General features: G+C 36.1%; 1 protein-coding gene across 2 annotated transcripts in view; it reads right to left on the bottom strand.

The window, feature by feature from the left end:
• Nucleotides 1–12,157, bottom strand: part of UTP20 (UTP20 small subunit processome component) — a 95,770-nt gene that overhangs the window by 17,685 nt on the left and 65,928 nt on the right. For both annotated transcript variants that reach the window (XM_079141336.1, XM_079141337.1), the window contains 7 exons: nucleotides 10,029–10,168; nucleotides 9,719–9,801; nucleotides 6,086–6,375; nucleotides 4,850–4,989; nucleotides 4,480–4,636; nucleotides 2,248–2,346; nucleotides 1,033–1,200 (listed from right to left, as the gene is read on the bottom strand). In XM_079141336.1, coding sequence (XP_078997462.1) covers nucleotides 1,033–1,200; nucleotides 2,248–2,346; nucleotides 4,480–4,636; nucleotides 4,850–4,989; nucleotides 6,086–6,375; nucleotides 9,719–9,801; nucleotides 10,029–10,168 — 1,077 coding nt within the window. The remainder of the gene's footprint in view (nucleotides 1–1,032; nucleotides 1,201–2,247; nucleotides 2,347–4,479; nucleotides 4,637–4,849; nucleotides 4,990–6,085; nucleotides 6,376–9,718; nucleotides 9,802–10,028; nucleotides 10,169–12,157) is intronic.

Below are 12,157 nucleotides of genomic sequence, written 5' to 3'. Positions count from 1 at the left end.
ATGTTAACCTTCCAAATGTACCAATGGGGGTAATTAACATACACACACCTCACTCCACAATAAAATGTACAGTCCCTATTCAAAGCAACCACGTGACTGAAGTGCTACAATGGTCAAGCCTCAGGGTTTGAAATTAATGAGTGGGTCAAATCAGAGGACTTGAAAGCAAACCTAGGACCATCAACCATGGTAAAATACTCAGTACTTCATAGCAAACAAAGGACTTCTTACAGATGACTCTTCTTCATCCTCAATAAACATCGGGCTCAGATAAAACTATGTGCATTCTAGGAACAATCATGAAATTCTTCTAGCACCAACACATTTGGAGTTAAGAATAATTCATGTCACTGGTTAGTGATTTTTGCTCTAGTTTTAGTAAATAAAACTGAAATAAAAAGGAATCAATAATGTATTAAATGTTCGTCCCTGTAACAGGCACAGAAAAACAATAGAAAGGTGGGTAAATTATAGTCCCTACTCTTTAGGGGGCAAAATGAGAAAATGGAAAGAATGCGAGTTTGGCTCATAAAGATCTGGAACTACTTCCTGACTTTTTTCTTTAATGGCAACATTCCTTTTTGCTCTTCTGAGCCTTTATTTCCTTATCTGTAAATGGAAATAACATTGATCTCACTGGATGAGTGTGAAGATAAGAAGAGAAAATGTAGCAGTACTTAGGATGTAATTGATGTTCAATAAATTCCAGTTATCTTCCTCTTTGCAGTCTGGGGATAGCAGTTTGAGTCTAAAGGCTATGTTCTTAGCTGCTACCTTGACCCAGCTATAAAATTCACTTGCACTCCAACTATTGTTGCCTTTACTTCTGCATCTCATGGATTACACAGGGACTGAGTCTAAAGATTAGAGCATCCAACTCAAGGCTGCTACCTAGTGACCAGAGGGTATTCATGCCCTTGGCACTAAAGGAAACCCTGGAAGATAACGTAGTTCTTTTTCTGCTCTAGGAGGTTCCTTTCAGGAACTCATATTGTAATTTTGGGACCACCTGAACTGCATTCCAGTCCTTACCTCTTTTAATGGAAGGATAAGTTTTGTAACCTGATCTTTTCCTACAAACTTGCCCAGGATTTCATAAGAATCATAACTCTTGCTTCTTCGTGCCTCCATGACTTTGGAGAGGATCTGCTTTACTTCCTTCTCTTCAGCAATGGAACCGAACAATTCATGGTTAAAAATCTATGAAAGCAAAAGGACAAACAGTGATTATGCAGCCAAAACAAGCTGTCTCTGACAAAAGCATGGGTATATCCAAGTCAAAGAAAAGCAAATAGGGCTGGACTGAAATGATGGTAGGAATTTCTATTAGATTGCACTGTTCTCAATGCACTTTGGGGACCAATCATCAAAAAAGCAAAACACACAGAAATACTTTTAGGTTAATACTAAGGGGAAGCAAAAGAAAAACATTTCATAGACATAAACATGTAATTGTATAACTACAGAACAGATACTTTTTTTTTTTAATTTTCCAGAGTAGTTTAATTTCCCTTCAAGATATCTATTTGCAACTTAATTATGGAACTTAATGTAAATATTTAAATCAAGTCAAAATTAGTGCCCATATTTTTTAAACAAATGAACAAAAGGTTGTGTGGCAAATTTTTTTCCTCTTTCTAATTCTACCTCCCAAATTACCAATTACGCAATTATTTTATTTATTGGATAAAATATTATCCGATATTTTTATTGATACATTAAAATTATACATCATAGTTAGATTTGTTATTACACAGTTGTGCATGCATACACATTATCCAATTTTCAAGGTTAATCATTAATTTTTCATTATAAAATAAAGCTCTAGTTGAATATACTTTTATATAAACTCCAGACCACATCTCTGATTATTCTTTCAAAGTGGTTTCTTGGAAGTAATTGAAAATTTTTGCTCATTTCAAAAGCTGTTAACATAAATGTTAACTTTCCAGAAAGACTACACCAATATATGACCTACTGGCAATGACAGAATGTCCACCTGACTTGAGTCCTCACTTTTTAAACTTCTGTTAATCTAAAAATCTAAAAGATCCTCCCCTCCATCCCTTCCTCCCTGATGAAACCCTGGGCTTTGCATTTCCTAAACACCCACTCTACCACTGAGCTACTCCAAATCTCCTATTTGCATTTGTATAGGATATTATTATTTTGTGAATTCATTTTCTGTGTTCTTTGACTACTTAAAAAAAAAAAAAAAAAACTGGAATTCTGTTCTGTACATCTTACCTCAATCATGATATCTAAACAAGAGTCCAAATCCCCGACTTGCAGCTTGTTGGTAAGGCCTTGCAGCAACATGTAAACAGTGAAGGTGAGCACATGGACCTAAAACAAGATGTACAGTGAGAACAAGTGGCTACAAACCCCACACTAAACGAACATAAGATCTAAGAAGTATTGCAAAGAAAGCACTCAGAGTTTATGTTATTGCTGGGAGCTTTAACATATGATGCCATTAAAAATCCTTTAACCAAGTGAGTGCTTTGTACGAAGGATGTTTAGAAACACATTGTCAATGCTTAGGTTCTCTAACTGTGACTAAAGCAGGTCAGTGATTTATAAAGGCACAAAAGTCTTCAACTTTAAAAGCCAACCTGTGAATTAAGGAGCTTGTTAATGCTGAATGCAATCAAAGCTGGTACATAAGGAAGGAAACCAAACAGTAACCAAGCAAATGTTTATTAGGAACTTACTATGAAACAGGTGCTGTATTAATATCTCACATGTACTACATCATTTCAGCTTCACACAGCCTATCTATGATGTAGGTGCTAAATTAACAGCATTTATCAGATGAGGAAGCTGAGACACAGAGAGATCAAATAACTTGTCCAAGGCTAAACGAGTACAAAGAGGTGGAGTTAGGATTCGACACCAGAGGGGCTGGTGTCATAGCCCCAGCTCTACATCACTGCAGTATATTGCATTTTTAATGGTGCTTCCAGGGCTGTCTACTCACCAAAACAAACATCGGATTATAATCACAGGACAAGGAAACACACTTAGTTGTCAATATATAAATTGGATCTTAAGGACATAGTTTCTCATGTACCTTACTTGCGACTTTTAAACACTTTTTACATATTTACAATGTTTGCTATGGGCTTTATATAATTCTTAAAAATCTTTTTTTTTTTTTTTTTTTGGTGGAGGGATGAAGAAGGACACCTAAAGAATACAATTTTGGCTGTGTCTACCTGATCAATACTAAAACACCAAAATTATTGTTCTCTGTACCTTATTTTAACAAATAGGGTAGATCTGGAGAACGGGTGAAGAAAAAGGGTTACTCATGGAAATACCTCTGGTGCTGCTTAAGCATGTGAATGAATCCTCAAGGACAGAAAGTATTGAATTCATCCATGTATGCCAGCACCTAAAACAGCATCTGACCTTCAGTGCCAAGAAGTAAATGCTGTTTAAAACAACAGAATAAAGATGAACACCAACAGGGGCTCTGGTTCAGGTAAGATAGAGAAAGCACATTGTACTCTCTGTACTGCATGTAGCTATAAAGTCTGGAAAGGACCCAAAAAGGAACTCTTAGGGGAGAACGTGAGAACCCAAATGCCACCAAATGTTCAGAGAATTTGCTAGCATTTCTCAGCTGACGCAGAAGTGGGTGCCAGGATGCAGAGTGAGAGAATGCTAGGGAAGCCTATTCTGGTGTGAACAGCAGGAGAGAATTCATCAGGCTCCAGAAGGGTAAGAAAATCTCTCATTTTATTTTTCTTGTTTTAATTTTTTTCCCATCTCTGGCACATTGGTTGGCTATAGGGTCCTAATTTCTGCATTTCTAACAACTCAGTGTTTTAGATTCTGCCTGGTGCTCTCTTTTTATAACATATAATTTAACTTATTTTTTTGTACTGGAGATTGAACCCAGGGGCACTTTACCACCCAGCTATGTCTCCAGTCCTTATTTTTTATTCTGAGACAGGCTCTTGCTAAGTTGCTGAGGGCCACCTCAAACTTGTGAGCCTCTTGCCTCAGCCTGCCAAAGAGCTGGGATTACAAGTATGCACTACCATACGCAACCTATGTCTGCTTTTTAAAAAGATCTTTTTAGACCTAAGTTGCATGACTTTTTTTTCTCTCAAGTTATATGATTCTGAGTTTCATATTCTCAGGATCTTAATAAAATTATTGAATATGTTGAATATACTGTCACAGAGTTAACAAAAAAGAACGTATTTATTTGCTTAAAGAGTTGAAACATAGCTGAGTGTGGTGATGCACGACTGGAAATCCAGCAACTCAAGAGGCTGAGGCAAGACAGCAAGTAGCATTCAAGATGCAAGTATTTGGGCTGGGGATATAGCTCAGTTGGTACAGTGCTTGCATTGCAAGCACAAGGCCCTGGGTTCAATCCCCAGCACCACAAAAAAAAAAAAAAAAAAAGATGCAAGTATATGAAATCCAACCTAACTTGAATATAAAGCACACAATGCAATTTACCTGATATCCACGGACAAGGGTGGTCTTTAATTCTTTTAAAACATACTGCAGGAAATGCACACCCAGATCTTCTATTATTTTTGTGAGAGTGCTGCGTGCTATGTCTCTGATTTCCTGTGCTCTGTTCTTGAGGAGAGCACATACTTTCAGCAAAATACTAGAAAATAAGAATTTAAAAAAGAAGAATGAATAAACCACCAAAAATACAAATATCATTCTGTCTCTTAATTACTCATAATGCTAGGTTTCCCTTAGGATTCAGAAGTACGGCAAAGTATGATAGTACCTCTCTTCTTTATAACAAAAAAGACTGAAAATTAGGAAGAAAAGAACCAATATTTGAGGTTCCCTAAATCTGTCACATACTTACCTTGGCAGATTAGCTTCCATGACCTCTTGTGGAAGGGACTGCATCAGTTTAACCATGGCAAAAGCTAAAGGGACTCGAACCACTTCCTCATCATTCACGATCTTGGACTTGATGAGCTTGTGTTCTTCTTCCCTTTTAGTCTATAAAAAAATTTACATTAAAACAAAATTAAGGACAAGGGCCCTCCCTGCTTACAGTGTAACTGTATTTGAAAGACAAGCTCTTTTCATGTTTAAGCCCATTTCTAGCTGTCTTTAAAAAAAAAAAAAACTAAACATTGTATCAGTTGGAACTTTCAAGTGTTTGTGTGACATGGTTAGTACATAGAAATATGCTTCAAATAGAGAACGTTTATTTACAAATATACTAAATGACCAAGTCAATACCTTATATTAGCAACTGGCAAACTTTTTTGTAAAGAGACAGATAATAAGTATTTTTGGCTTTGTGATCTCTGTTGAAGCTACTCAACCCTGCTGTAGTAATGCAAAAACAGAATTAGAATTGTTAGAATCCAAACAAATGGATGTGTGTTCCCATAAAACTTTATAAATACAGCTGCAGCTCAGGGGCCAGAATTTGCTGTCTCAAGCTTTACAGTGAGGAGGAAAGGTTCTAGCTAGCTTCATGAATGTGGACTGCTAAATGTGATTCCTCTTAACTGAGGGAAAGATGAATTTTGAATAATAGAGAATGACCTTGAAGTAGAAAATGGAAATATTCTAATTTATTTTGGAAATTAGTTTTTTTTGGAAATGCGAGTCATCTTAACATTTGCTTCAGAGATAGAAGAAGCATATATCTAGCATAGCAAAATCATAAAGGCAGGCCATTACTGACTAGCTGCAGCAGGAAATGAGCCTGAAGTTGAGGAGAGAAGGGAGGGGAATTACAAAATGTTGAGGTGTAAGGAAACTCGAGCTGTGTGTGGTGGTGCAGCCTTTAACCCCAGCTACTCTAAGGGTTCCAACTTCAAGGCCAGCCTAAACAATTTAGGGAGTCACTGACTTAATTTATTAAGAGGCAGGGGATGTAGCTCAGTGGAAGAGTGTCCTCGGGTTCAATCCCAGTACCACAAAAAGAAAGAAAAAAAGAAAAAGAACAAAGAAAAGAAGAAAAAAAAAAAAAAGGAAACCCCCAAAGCTAAAGTCAGTCAATAGACCTTAGGAGCCTGGTGTGGCAGTGCCTCACCAGCACCCACGTTCACACAGACCAGCCTGGCCCCAGAGTTATTACCGTAGATGCGAGGCACTTATGTAGCCTGGGGAGGATATCCCCAGTTATGGTTCCATGGATAGTTTTAATTGTTCTCTCCAGTTCTTCCTTATTCCGAGGAAGGAAAGAGACAGACTTTGTGATATAACTGGATTCATCAGCATCTGTCCCATTAGAGTCGGCTGGATCAGGGTTTGCCAGAGCTTCACTGCTGTCTAACAACCCCTTGGATGTATTTTCCTTCTTTTCCTCATTCATGTGCTCGACTTCCATGGCTTCAGACTCTGGTAACTCAATCATTTCCACTGTATCTATGTTTAATAAAAAAACAACAAAAGCCACCTTAAATGAGGATACAGCACAGTTGTGGCAAGTAGTGTTTTCCACTGACATCTAATGTCCAATAAAAAACATCTGATCTGATACCCAAGTACAAGCAGGCAAGGTTAAGTGCCAAGAAAGCAGCAGGCAGTGAAAGGCCCATTTTTGCTCTTTCACAGTACAGAGCCTAATGAAGGACAGAGACAAGTGAACTGGCAACTGTGAAACAATGTCGAAGAGTGAGGACAGAGTCACTTGAGCACCCATTTGGGGCAGAGGGGAGGGGCACAATGGGAAGATTCTTAGTTAAAAGAAAGCTTTCTGAGCCCTCTGGTTAAGTTTTCAAAAGCAAAAACTTCTATTCATGGGCATGAACACCATAAGAGCAACCAACGTCTCATGCATGAAATTTTCTTGCTCCAGGATTCAGTTTATTTAAGGCAATTAGGCAGTATAGTATGTGGGACCAAGTTCAGGCTTGATCCTGCTAACAAACTCTATAACCATGGTCAGTTAACTTGACACTCCAGTGGGCTTTGGCACTCACTTTGCAAGGCTATTGTGAGGACTAAAGGAAATAAAGTCTATAACTAACTAAAATAAATGTCAGACATGTCACTGACAAAAAATGGGAGCATCAATCTTTTTTTCGCTTACCTACTATGTAGCTTTAGGAATGTTTTTATATCTCTGAATCTCAGTTTCTCATATGAAAAATATGGGGTAACTAATACTAGGATTCTTGAAAGTTTCTTATCAAAACAAATGAGATAATGTCTATAAAACCTGGCTCATAGCAGAAGCTCAATAAAGGTTTCAAATTTCATTACACTCCTTTTCCCTTTCTTTAAAAAGACCACTGTTTTGTGGGTTGTTGGGCTGGTGCAGTGATGACCTAATTAATTTGGGGCCTGGTGGTAATCAGCAGGGCAGGGCTCTTGGCTGCATCATAATGTGAGGGACAGTCTTTTATATTGTTTTACCATTATCTGATATAAGCAGTACAGAAGAGATTAATTATGAAGAAAAACAAAGGGAGAAGAGCTATTTTGAAGGGGAGGGACCTTATGGTAAGTTGATGATTGTTTTGATGATAGTCTTCAGAGAAGAACCTTAATGTGTGCTTCCTAAAATGATATGAATCGAATCCAAGGAAGGCACGTCTTTCTATTGACTTCCCTAATCTTTTAGATATTTGGAATCAGCCTTTGCAGGTAAGATATCTTATTTGTTATTTGACATCCTCACTGGGCAGAGGCTAGACTTAATTACAACTATGCCTCATATAAGAAGAAAAATTGTTTCTAAAACAACTAATGTTTGTAAACCCCAGATACCATTAATAAAATATCCCAATGAAATCATTTCCTATAAGTGAAAACAAAATAAAACCTGAATATTGTGAAATGTCACCAGGAGTTGGCAATCATTTTCAAGGGAGATTCCAGGCAACTATTAAATGGAGATATCAATGGCACAGGATCAACAGCACAACATATAAGAAAGCCAAACTCAGGTTATCATACATATTTAGTTCAGACAGCAAAACCAGATTTCAGTTATCTTTTAAATATATCACACTACATGGATTTGGGATAATGGATAATTTGAACTAGTCTAGAATAAAGGCAGTAACTAAACTATCTAAGAAGAAATAGTTAAGCAAATTAAATGTTTTTAAATTAACGAATATTTACATTTATGCAAAACTGCCAAAAGCAGATTTAACTGATTAAAGAAAACAGTGCTGCTGTGTGCAATGGTGCATGCTTGTAAACCTGGTGACTTCAGAGGCTGAGGCAGGAGGATCACTGATCTGAGGCCAGCCTGGGAAACTTTGCACCATCTCAAATAAAAAGTACACTGAAGGCCAGAATATTTCTTTGTCTTTAGCCAAAATAATCAGGATAAACATCTTGGCCTATTTGAGTGCTGAATTTTTTTTCTTTCATTTTTCTATACTGAGTAGAACCTCTAGGTCAATGTTCAGGATAAGCAGCATCTGGTATTCTTCCCTAATGCTGTTTCTTAAGCAATCATTAAGCTTATACTTCTTTATCCCTAAGTAAGATGTTGCAGTGAGGTTTTGTTTTTAAAAAATGTGGAATGCTTCACGAATTTACATGTGCAGAGGCCCTGTTCATCTTCTGTCTTGTTCTAATTTCAGTTTATGTGCTGCCCAAGCAAGCACTTGCATTAGGATTTTAAAATATATCTTTTAACAAGTTAAGGAAACTTCTACCTATTCTGATTGATAATCATTTTTAGCTTGAGTAGATATGAAATTTAATCAAGTGTTTCCCAGGCGTCTATATGGACAATCATGTTTTTATATGCTAATATGTTAAATCCCATTAACTACTTTTCTAGGAGCTTGTACAAACACTGCATTCCTCGAACAGCCAACCATGGTCATGTTTTTAAAGCTTTTTACCACTTATGGAATTTCACCTGTAAATATTTGGTTTAGGATTTTTATATCCATGTTAATGAATGAGAGCTTGTGATACTCCATTCTCACAGTCTATGCCAGTTTTAGGTATGTAATTATGGTACTTTTATGAGTTTGTGGAGACTTCCTTTTTCATTCATCTAAAAGAGCTAATAAGTTTGAAATTACCCATCTCTTGAATGTTTGCTAAAACTTGCTGATACAGAATTCTTTACCTGGCATTTTCATCAGGAGATGCTTAACTATAGAACAAGTTTCTTTACTGGTTAGAGATCCATCAGATTTTTTATTTTCTTCTAAAATCAGTTTTCTTTAGACAGTTTTTATACAATATTTTTGCTAAGAATATGATTATCCCACCCAAGAATTGGAATTTATAAATATAAATATTATATTTTTTTTCATTCAATTATTATCATTTTAAGTTCCTAATATTATTTATTATCTTCTGTTTTCACTGATCAATCTTATCAGGCACTTGCCAGCTTATAATCTCTTCAAATATCAAAGTTTTGTTGATCTTTTCTATTGTATCTTTTATATTTCACTAATTGTTGCTTTAACTTTGTTCTTTTCTTACATTTGCTTTGCTTTCATTGGTTAATGGTCTTTCAATATATAAGTGATGGACTTCTAGGTAAATAACCTAAAGTTCAGATTTTTTTTTTTTTTTTTTTACTAATAAAATTTAGGATTGGCTATCTTCACTTACATAAGTTTTCATAAAAACTAGCCATTCCTTTTAGCTTTCTCATGATTCATTAATTGGTCATTGCTACAAAGAATAAAAAAAGGAATAAGTTGAATTTTGCCATCTTTAATTCATAATCATAAATGAATACAGGATGAAAATCTAGTTTAAGAAAGCTTTAAAAACTTACTTTCTTCATTCTGAATTTTTCCCATTTGTTCTTCAAGAGTTTTGTAGTCAAAGTGGAATGCTTCTAACACTATTACTAGTAAACTGTTAAAAAAAGATACACACATCTTCATTTGATTATCAATACCATTTGACTATTAAAAGGAAATACGAAGTCATGAACATTAAAATTACTTTTGCCAGTCTTTTTTAACTTTAAACATTACCATAACCTTATTAATACTATGTAAAAGCAAACAGATTAAAGACAAATTCAAGAAATAATTATAAGATTACATTAAAAAGACAAAAAAAAAAAAGTCTGACTATACCTGACACCCAACTTTTGATTGATCTGTCCTGACTGTAAGACATGAATAAAATGTTTCAAGTAATATATGTATGCTGACCAAGAAAGATGTCTGCAAATAGCCCCAATGACTTCTGTGGCAGCAATGGTTATATTTTCATGCTGTAAAATAAAAACACATAACATAAATGTAGAACAAGTATTAGTTGATAAACTATGAGGCTATCATGGCCTGCTAAAAAGCTTACACAGTAGGTGATTAGTAATTATAGAAAGGGAAGAACATTGAAATATCCAAACTGTACTCCAATTCCTCTTGTGATCCCAGGAAAAGATGCATTTAAAGGACTAACATCTTCCTTTAAAGGATATTAACATATTTGACTCTTTTCTACTCAGACCTCCTTAACTGATTCAAGACTAGATATAGTGAATGAAATCTATTCAATGTACAAAAGTAGACAAATATTGGGGCTGACATGTAGCACAATGGTAGACTGTTTGTTTACCATGTGCAAGGCCCTGGGTTCAGTGGCTGGCACTAGAAAAAAAAAACAAAACTGAAAAATGTCAAAAACTATACACTACACTGCTCTTAGCACTCAAAAATATGCTGTTTCAGTTGGGTGCAGTGGCACATGCCTGTAATCCCAGTGGCTTGGAAGACTGAGCCAGGAGGATCATGAGTTCAAAGTCAGCCTCGGCAACTTAGCAATGCCCTAAGCAACTTAGTGAGATTTTTGTCTCTAAATAAAATACAAACAAGGTCTGGGTATAGAGCTCAGTGGTTGAGTGCCTCTGGGTTCAATCCCTGGTACCAAAGAAAAAAACCAAATCAAACCAAACCAAACCAAAACAAAATAAAACAAAATGCTGTCTCAGAAACATCACTAGAAAAGGAGACAAAATATATGCAACAATACTTTTTGGACTCCAGACAACAAATAGAACAGGAGAAAAGAACAGTGATCTCTGAGGGTAAGGAAACATGAAGTGAGTCTTGTAATTACACAAACTTATTATGTGCAGAGAATTGCAGTCACATGCAGCACAGGAAGGTTAAACCAAGCATGGCCCACTGGTCCCCCTGAGTTAAGGAGACAGAGCTGAGGCTATGGAAGTTAAGCCTACAGGACTTAATACCAGAGTAAGAGACCTACACAGAAAGAAATCCCCCCTCAAACTCTGAGTGCTGATGAGTATATGTAAGGATTACAGATTTAAGCTCAAGCTTATTAACAATTACCTTAAATCTAAATGTCTAAAAGTCAGTTAAAAGGGAGATATTGGGGCTGGGGAGATAGCTCAGTTGGTAGAGTGCTTGCCTTGCAAGCACAAGACCCTGGGTTCGATCCCCAGCACCACAAAAAAAAAAAAAAAAAAAAAGAAAAGGGAGATATTGTCAGATTGGAATTTAAAGGAACAATCTTTCAACTACTAGATTCTTCTTATTTGTTTTGAGTCAGGGTCTTGCTATGCTGGCCTCAATCTCATAATCCTCCTGCCTCAGTCTCCCAAGAAACTGAGATATTACAGGCATGTACCATAGCACCTGGTTTACTTAAGATTATTCTTTTAAATACTTCTTAATAACTTAAAACAATAAACTCTATTATTGTATAAGGCTGTGTAACCAATTGCATAAATTCAAGTCATAAATCCTGATGTTATACCACAGTTAGACTTAAATTTCTGTGACCGTTTCTTAGTTCCTTCTTCACTGATCTATACAATCAATAAATATTCAGCCAGTTTTCACCAGGCACCAGACACTGTTCTAAGCTCTGTATAGTACGAAGGTTAAACTAGCCCTAAATTCAAACACCAGTTCCAACTCTGCTTTTGTGAAAGTTATAAAACCTCACCTACTCTCAGTTTCCTCTCCTGTGAAACAGTGGCTAAGAACAGTCATAAATAAAATTGAGTGGTGGTGAGGATAAAGTAAGGAGTACATAGTCGAGTATGCATAAGAGTTCCCAGTACCTGGTACAATGTGAAAGGTAGCGATTGTCTTATTTCATTTCTTATGAGCCATTTAGGCAAATGACTCTGCTGATCAGTGGAGATTATCAGAATCAAATCTTATGACACAAAAATTATCTCAGCAATAAGACCATTTCTAGAAAGGGGAATGTTTTGTGGTTGGGCTTT

The sequence above is a fragment of the Sciurus vulgaris genome, assembly GCF_902686455.1.
Source record: "Sciurus vulgaris genome assembly, chromosome: 5".
NCBI lineage: Eukaryota > Metazoa > Chordata > Mammalia > Rodentia > Sciuridae > Sciurus > Sciurus vulgaris.
Note: the sequence above shows the minus strand (reverse complement) of the source record. Positions and strands in the feature narration are given on the sequence as shown.